This window comes from Littorina saxatilis, linkage group LG16 (genome assembly GCF_037325665.1).
Source record: "Littorina saxatilis isolate snail1 linkage group LG16, US_GU_Lsax_2.0, whole genome shotgun sequence".
NCBI classification, from domain to species: domain Eukaryota; kingdom Metazoa; phylum Mollusca; class Gastropoda; order Littorinimorpha; family Littorinidae; genus Littorina; species Littorina saxatilis.
In genome coordinates this window covers 11,175,082-11,184,122 of record NC_090260.1, presented here as the reverse complement: position 1 = coordinate 11,184,122, position 9,041 = coordinate 11,175,082, and the positions used below count along the sequence as shown (strand labels likewise).

The window sequence follows — 9,041 nt, the reverse complement described above, 5'->3', positions numbered from 1 at the left end:
TTCTGAGTATGACTATGAGTATGACTAAGGATAATGCAAACTGGGTCCACCTCTCCTTCATTGAATCCCAATTGTCTAGCCAGTACTGTTCAAAAACAGTATCGAGACAAATCAGTGCATCTCTGTGAGTGTTATATTCTGTCTCTGTTTCTGCATAACAGCATTTGGCACAAAGATCCCGGATTTTGTCTTTAACCGTTTTACTGCATGTTAGTTGGTTTATTTTCACTTTCATAGCTTTCATGATGTGGAATAGACAGCTCTACTTCTGTTTGTGGAAAAACAGGCGACCTCATTCATATCTTTATCCACCATGAATGTTTTTATGTTTTCCGAGGCTTCCGGGTTTTCAGTTTTGAGAATGTGAAAGATTTTTAGGAACATTTCTTTTGTTTCCTAAGCGAGTATGGCGAAAGCCACTATTCGTGACTCATGTCATACAGTGCACTATATGTGTAAAGAGCTGGCCCCAAGACATACGTAATGTCCGTTCGGCAAGCAAAAAAATAAACATGGTGGTTCTGAATGAGAAGAAAAAAATTGAGGTTGGTAGATCTGTTCCTTTTTACATAATTTAGTCAAGTTTTGACTAAATGTTTTAACGTAGATGGGGGAATCGAGAAGAGGGTGTGGTGTGTGTGTAGAGCGATTTAGAGAAAACTAATAGACCTATCTTCATGAAATTTTACATGAGAGTTCCTGGGTATGATATCCCCAGACGTTTTTTTCATTTTTTTGATAAATGTCTTTGATGACGTCATATCCGGCTTTTCGTGAAAGTTGAGGCGGCACTGTCACGCTCTCATTTTTCAACCAAATTGGTTGAAATTTTGGTCAAGTAATCTTTGACGAAGCCCGGACTTCGGTATTGCATTTCAGCTTGGTGGCTTAAAAATTAATTAATGACTTTGGTCATTAAAAATCTGAAAATTGTAAAAAAAAAATAAAAATTTATAAAACGATCCAAATTTACGTTCATCTTATTCTCCATCATTTTCTGATTCTAAAAACATATACATATGTTATATTTGGATTAAAAACAAGCTCTGAAAATTAACCCCTTCCCTGCCAGCGTGAAAAAGCGCATTTGTATTCCTGTGTGCCGGAGCAAAATTTGACTTTTGAGGGTGTGTTCACTAAAACGTGAATAATTCAGGCATTTGAAGAGATATCTCTTAGATATTTGGCATGTTTTTTTCTAACATCCCTGGCCCCAATTACAAGTGAAATTAGTTTCATTTGGCAGGACAGAAATTTTTAAGTAATTATTTATTCTTTTTTTTTTCCCCGTGATCAAGCATTTTCGGAACATAACAACACACTTGATCACAAAAATGCATGACAAAACACAACAAAAAACTGGTGTAACAAAGGGAAAAACATCAGGTACTCACAAAACTTCTTGGTAATCAACTTCACTGCTATAAGCATCCAAAGTTATAAGGGTTAGCTGTTCATGGTAAGGTAAGTCCGGAATCGCACGTCATACTCCACAGCTGAGACTCAGAAGCAACAAAGTCACAATCCACAGAGCAGGCAAAGTCCACACACTACTTCCAGTATATGAATTTTGTGTGATAATCCACAAAACACTGAGGAAAGCACAAGGCTGCTCTCAAGGTACTGGTCAGCATAAAGGTTTGTTTGGAAGACAAGGTGGTTGATGAGGTCGTCATCAAAAAACAGCTGCATCCAGTCTACTGGTTCAAAATTGTCAACATTGCACTGCATGCCTGGATTGCCTTGAAATTGGATGTCTTGGTTTGGCGCAGTTGCATCAGCATCTGTCCAATTTCTTATCTTATCTTCCTGACGTTGTCTTGGAATTTGTCGGGCACGGCCGCGGCCACGCCCCCTCGCATTACCTCTCCCTCGTTGTCCTCTTCCCACACTGCTTCCTCGACCCCTGCCGCGACCTCTGACCACAGGACATGAAGTTGATGGGCCAGGCATTGGTTCTGCTTCGGCATCACTGCCATCAGTCTCCGACTGATCACTGTCAGTGGCAGATACACTTGGTTCGTAGCTGATATCATTGTCATCATCAATGCCTACCTCGGACAAAAGAGGGTGGTGCTGGTTGAAATCAGTTTCTTCCTCGTCTGATTCGCTGTCACTTCCATCTCTAAGGTCTTCATCATCACTGTCTTGGTCATTTAGGCACTCTTGAAGCACTTCAAGTGCTGAATAGCGCTTGAAAACAGACCTCGTGGTACCCCCACGCCGTCCACCATCCGACATCTTTGTTGACGACTTAACACAGATAACTCCCGAAGTTTCAAAATTCTCCCAAACATCAATATTTGCTATTCATAACGGTCAAAGGGAAGGAACCGTTGGTTCAAGATGTCTAACTGCTCTGCCAACAGTTTTTGCAGTTACCCCCCTTCTTGGGTGGATACAGGACTCTGATGCGTACACCTCGAACGACGTTCGTGGCGGGGCAGACAGGATGCCAAAAAACACCTCGAACGCCGTTCGTGGCAGGGCAGGGAAGGGGTTAAATATATAAAAATTATTATCAAAATTAAATTGTCGAAATCAATTTAAAAACACTTTCATCTTATTCCTTGTCGGTTCCTGATTCCAAAAACATATAGATATGATATGTTTGGATTAAAAACACGCTCAGAAAGTTAAAACAAAGAGAGGTACAGAAAAGCGTGCTATCCTTCTTAGCGCAACTACTACCCCGCTCTTTTTGTCAATTTCACTGCCTTTGCCATGAGCGGTGGACTGACGATGCTACGAGTATACGGTCTTGCTGAAAAATGGCATTGCGTTCAGTTTCATTCTGTGAGTTCGACAGCTACTTGACTAAATGTTGTATTTTCGCCTTACGTGACTTGTTTTTATTGTTCATGGTTTTCGGTTTCATATTATTTGATGTCATTATTTGTCTAACTTTGTTCTATCCCTTGGTGTGTTTTGTCCCCCTTTAAATTGAATTTAGTTAAAAAGCTGAGTCTAGACGAGATACTTTATGTTTTACGTGTGCGTTTTTTTGGTTTTGTTTTAAATTTTATTTTGCTGTTGTGTTGGGTTTTTTTGGTGTGTCTTTTTGTGCTTTTAAATCTGCGGAAGCTATATTCCACCACGTTGCGGTAAGCACACAAATTTCCACTTGCCACCCCCCCCCCTCCGCCCACATCCACCACCACCACGTACCAACCCTACCCCTTCATTTGAAAGACAAAAATAAATACTTACGCAACAATCAATGGGTCTTGATGCTAGTCTTTCGGATGAGACAAAAAATGTTTTAACGTAGAGGGGGGAATCGAGAAGAGGGTGTGGTGTGTGTGTAGAGCGATTAAAATTTAAGAAATCATCCAAAAATGATTTCATCTTATTCTTTTATCATTTCCTGATTCCCAAAACATATAGATATGATAGGTTGTATTCAAAACAAGCTCAGAAAGTTAACAACACGAATACAGAAAAGCGCGCTTTCCTGCTTAGCACAATACTCTACCGCGCTATTCTGGCGTGTGCATATCACTGCGTTTTGCACGTGGGAGGTGAGCGATTTCCTTCTCGCGGGGATTGATGAAGCTGTACTGTCTTGGTGAAAAAAATACAGTGCGTTCAGTTTCATTCCGTGAGTTCGACAGCTTGACTAAATGTAGTAATTTCGTCTTACGCGACTTGTTCTTTTATACAGGTGACTGAATAATCTAGCGATAGGGGCTACTGTTACGCCTTTTTCATGTCGTAATTCGACTCAGAAATTCTATAGTTACGACATGACGTCATTTTACTGTCGTAACCCGCTCACTGCAGGCTTCGGTTACACCTTTTCCACGAGTCGTAGAGTTACTCGGCCAGACTTTGATTACGGCGCGGCGTAATCCTACCCGGACATTCTCTAGTTACGACATGACGTCATTTTACTGTCGTAACACGCTCACCAGAGGCTTCGGTTACACCTTTTCCACGTCGTAGAGTTAGTCGGCCAAACTTTGATTACGGCGCGGCGTGATCCCACGTATATCACTACAGGGACAAGCAGCAGTTACGGCATGACGTTTCATATGTAGTTGAGAGGGTGTCGCAAAAAGCAGGTGAAAGTGGAATCCGTGCAACTCCACTGTTGGCGTCACCAAAACTTTCTGCCAGTGGATCCACCACCTCCACAACAACTTTTTTTGCCTCCCTGCCACACAGTTGCGATCTGCTCAATTAAGAGCATCGTCTGCCTGAACTCCCGCAGAGGCAATTCTAAGGCCAAAGACGCAAGTCGTCTGGTGACTTGGAAGGCGGTCCGGTAGCGTTGATTTTGAGATGGCACTGCTTTGACTGTAGGGCCGTTCACCACTTCAACACTGCTTCCACTTGTGTCACGTGGAACCAGTCGGCCTCTATAGTAGGACTTCGTCCAACGCTTGGCACAAAGTTCACCGTCAAACTATCCCGGCGGATTTTTTACAATTATATATATATATATATATATATAATATAATTATGGCTTTAAAACACGATATTACATCCAAATCATCGCGATATAACCTTCGTGGTTGAAAACGACGTTAAACACCAAATAAAGAAAGAAAGTAAAGAATTACATCCAAAAGGGTCCCCCCGCGGGTTAGGGGGAAGAATTTACCCGATGCTCCCCAGCATGTCGTACTTAAGAGGCGACTAACGGATTCTGTTTCTCCTTTTACCCTTGTTAAGTGTTTCTTGTATAGAATATAGTCAATGTTTGTAAAGATTTTAGTCAAGCAGTATGTAAGAAATGTTAAGTCCTTTGTACTGGAAACTTGCATTCTCCCAGTAAGGTTATATATTGTACTACGTTGCAAGCCCCTGGAGCAAATTTTTGATTAGTGCTTTTGTGAACAAGAAACAACTTGACAAGTGGCTCTATCCCATGTCCCCCCTTTCCCCGTCGCGATATAACCTTGAACGGTTGAAAACGATGTTTTAATAAACACCAAATAAAGAAAGAAAGAAAACGGGTCATACCTAAGACTTTTAAATTGGCAATCTAGTGGCTGCTCCGCCTGGCGTCTGGCATTATGGGGTTAGTGCAAGGACTGGTTGGTCCGGTGTCAGAATAATGTGACTGGGTGAGACATGAAGCCTGTGCTGCGACTTCAGTCTTGTGTGTGGCGAACGTTATATGTCAAAGCAGCACCGCCCTAATATGGCCCTTCGTGGTTGGGTGGGCGTTAAGCAAACAAACAAATCAGAGCCGAGGACATGTGTTGCCCCGGCCTGGCGACCGCACGGATGATTTGGCCATCCCTGGAAGGTTAATATGGGAATGACTTTTTTTCTGCTGAGGATTCCACCTTCACCTGAAAGTGACTTGTACATATTCCCATCATATATGTCTTCTACAGCAGTGTCAGATGACTTTGTGCGTGTGAATCTGTGCTGAATGTCTGCAAGGAAGGATGGCTTTGAGAAGAAGGACTTAATCTGCTCAGATATTGGCAACTCGATGAATTGAGCGATGCCGGACTCGCATGAAACAGTTTGGCCACAAGAGACGTTTGGACATATACCTGTTGTCACATCAACTGCACAAAGACTAATGTGACAGAAAGCACAGTACTTGTGTATAGACAGTGGGTGCTTGATGTGCTCAAACCACTGTTTAAATGAAGCGATTGAGCGTGACATAGCCTTGATGCTAACACTGTCAAATCGTCCATCACCATCTATCATAGCCTTGATGCTTACACCATCAAATCGTCCATCACCATCTATCATAGCCTTGATGCTTACACCGTCAAATCGTCCATCACCATCTATCATAGCCTTGATGCTTACACTGTCAAATTGCCCATTACAACATATCATAGCCTTGATGCTTACACCGTCAAATTGCCCATTACAACATATCATAGCCTTGATGCTTACACTGTCAAATTGCCCATTACAACATATCATAGCCTTGATGCTTACACCGTCAAATTGCCCATTACAACATATCATAGCCTTGATGCTTACACCGTCAAATCGTCCATCACAATATGGGCAAGGCTCAGAAATGGTGTCTAAAAAGTGTGACACATGATGAAGAAATGGAAACTGTGTTTTGAGTGACAAAAATGATGACATCTTGTGTACAATAATAAATTACAACTAACAATGCTAATTTCAAGTCAATCAGACTTTTATTAGGTCTAAAACAAGACAAAACAGTAGAACAAGTTGTACATAACACCACACAATGTCTTATTCTTTTATTTGATTAAAGTATAAATTGTGATGATGTTTGAATGAAAGTAGAGATTGAAACAAATTTTGTGTGTAAGAATAAGCATTTTGTCATAAAGGGCAAACATTTTCAGCAACACACAAAGGCGATATTCCACAACAAAAACGCAGTACATAACTTCACCACATTCACCACTGCTTCACTTTTGAAATACACCTAAATCTAAGAGAAAACAAGATAACATAAAAAGTGTGGTAGAAAATGAAATCTGATCCATAGAATATTATTTCTAATCACCTGCAGTAGCAGTTAGACAGTAAAACATCAACCAAAAGGGCAATCTTAAAAAAAACAAAAAAACAATGCTACTAAATATGCAATTTAGCCCATAAGACAACTGCAACTGGCAATGCTAATACAATTTCAGGTCAGAAGTTCATGGCTGAACTGTTTGGATCACACACACACATTGTTAGCGCCAAAAATATTTTAAAAAAACAGGCTAAAACTCAGTAAAAGGCGATCTTACCCTTTGACTGTACATAACTTCACACAATAATTTCTCCAAAATTTGTCTTTAAATCAAGTAACAGGAATAATATCAAAAACAAAACACATTTGCAGCACAGGATCAAGCATATGAATATTGTCATACCAATTATTGTGTCCTACCTTTGACACAACATGTGCTACGCAGCAAAGATATCATTTGTACATAACTTTACCACAATTTGAGTGATTCCGTACCGTGTTCATTTAAATGTGACAAATATATATATGTGACCTCTGCATTTGCAAAATTGGTTAAAAATGACTAATGAAATGAGAAATTCATGCTTTGTGAGCATTTAATGCAGGAACTGGTTAAAACAAATGAATTACATGCATATAATACTGAATGTACATAACTTCACAAGAATGAAAGAGATTCTTTACGGTGTTGCTTTGAAATCTGCCATATATATATGACCTCCAACACTACAGCTTGACTAAGTACAACCAAAGCTGCTTATTGTAAACCTTTTGGTCACACAGAAAAGTTTACATTATCCAAAAGATTATAAAAACCAGAGTAAACAAACATAAAATTTCGTTTTAAGAAAAACGGTTTACACTTTCCAAAAGTTCATTAACGAGGGTTTACAATAAGCGACTTCAGCTGTAATAACTAGCTCTCAACACTACAGCTTGAATACACAGATATTTTACATTTCAAATTTATACAACACTGTTCTGCCTTCTTGTGACATAACATAGTCTTGAAGTACAGTGAGAATGTCGCACTGCGGCAGAAAAAATTCAGACATTTTGCCAGGAAACTTCCATTTTCCACCTCCAACTGCCTTCAGGTATACACCCCATCCACCTTCCTCGGTCAACCTGGAAATCTGAAAATATAAATGGGAGAAACAGATTGGAGTTTAAGGAACCTCAGACAAAACAAAACCCACCAAGAATACAATCCTCAAACAAACACACACAAAATTCTGAAAAACACATGTGTATGAAATAACATTAATTATACGTACCTGTGCAACATACTTGGTGACATTTCTGTCTGTTGAAATGCCCACCAGAACAAAGTCGCCAAGCTTCATCGTTGATGATTCTTGCTGCACATCTTTGGACTCTTGTCTTTGCACATCTAACTTCCGTTAAGGGTAATAACAGCCGATGATGCCATAATTGTTCAAGCTTTATCACTTTGATTATTACATTATGAATTGTCAGCGTTTGTGTATACTGTTCTGACATACTTTGCAAAAGTTAAAATGAACCATTAAAAATACATTCTATAAAAAAGGATACAATTTGTTGGCAAACAAACCACAAAGTGGTTTGGACTCCACTGGCTTGCTGGCAAATGTTTGCCCTGCGTATGTGTCCACATGATGCCATGCACGATGGGCTGCCCAGCTTCCATCGGCGCTGTCCTGGGTGTGATGATTTGGTGCAGATGGTGCCTCACAGTGTACCCACCATACTGTGGATAAACCGACCACAAGGAAACCTGTAGAACGGAGCTGACAGCAAGCATCTGCCAGAAGCCCATGTATGTTCCAGGCCTGCAGGCGTCAAAAATTTCAGCTTCATAGATCCTCTCCACTGCTAGATCAGACAGCACCTCCCCATGATATTGGTCAGAGTACTGGGCGCAAAATCTTGCCACAGGGTAACTCAGATAATGTGCCTTGTTAACAGCCAACTCAATGACAATCCTGACCCTCATTTCCAAGTGGTGCTCTTCTGTTCCATAAGCTAGCAGGGAGCAACACCGTGGCAAACAATTGCCATCTCCATAGATGGAAAATGGGGTGAAGTTGGGGCCATCTGAAGGATACAAGTCTTTGGATATTGCATCTACCCTCAAGCTGTGACCTTGCAGCTGTCGCATGGTAACTGGTCTCAACTTGTCATGAAGGCCTACGGCAGCATGTTGCAGGGTTTCAAAATCTCTAAATGACTGCAGCGTTGCAAAAATTGCAGATGAATCCATAGGCTCAGGTGCTGGGCCGTCAAATCGTCCATCACCATCTACCATAGCCTTGATGCTTACACCGTCAAATCGTCCATTATCATTAAGCATAGCCAGACCCCTTTCGCTTCCTTGGTGGCCAATGGAAACATGTCGACCCATTTGGAGGCTGTCACGGTGAGCACATACCGATGCTGCAGACTCAATGTTGAAGACTGGATCTTCTGTGAAGTGTCTCCAATGATATGGTCAACCGACTTTGAACAGTCTGTCTCTGTCTTCAGAGACAAGTGTTGTGTGCCTTGTGCAGGCTCGCTTCATGTTTGAGGCTGTGATCAGTCCACGCTGCATCTTGTGCCAAAGAGGATTGACTGATTGTCCTTATGTTCTTTC

General features: G+C 41.0%; 1 protein-coding gene across 1 annotated transcript; it reads right to left on the bottom strand.

The window, feature by feature from the left end:
• Positions 1-6,742: 6,742 nt before the first annotated feature.
• Positions 6,743-8,681, bottom strand: LOC138950384 (vertnin-like). Its single transcript, XM_070322121.1, has 3 exons — positions 7,982-8,681; positions 7,702-7,817; positions 6,743-7,560 (listed from the first exon to the last, which is right to left on the bottom strand). Exons 1-3 carry the CDS (start codon positions 8,667-8,669, stop codon positions 7,378-7,380), a joined length of 987 nt encoding a protein of 328 aa, XP_070178222.1. The 5' UTR covers positions 8,670-8,681; the 3' UTR covers positions 6,743-7,377.
• Positions 8,682-9,041: the final 360 nt, after the last annotated feature.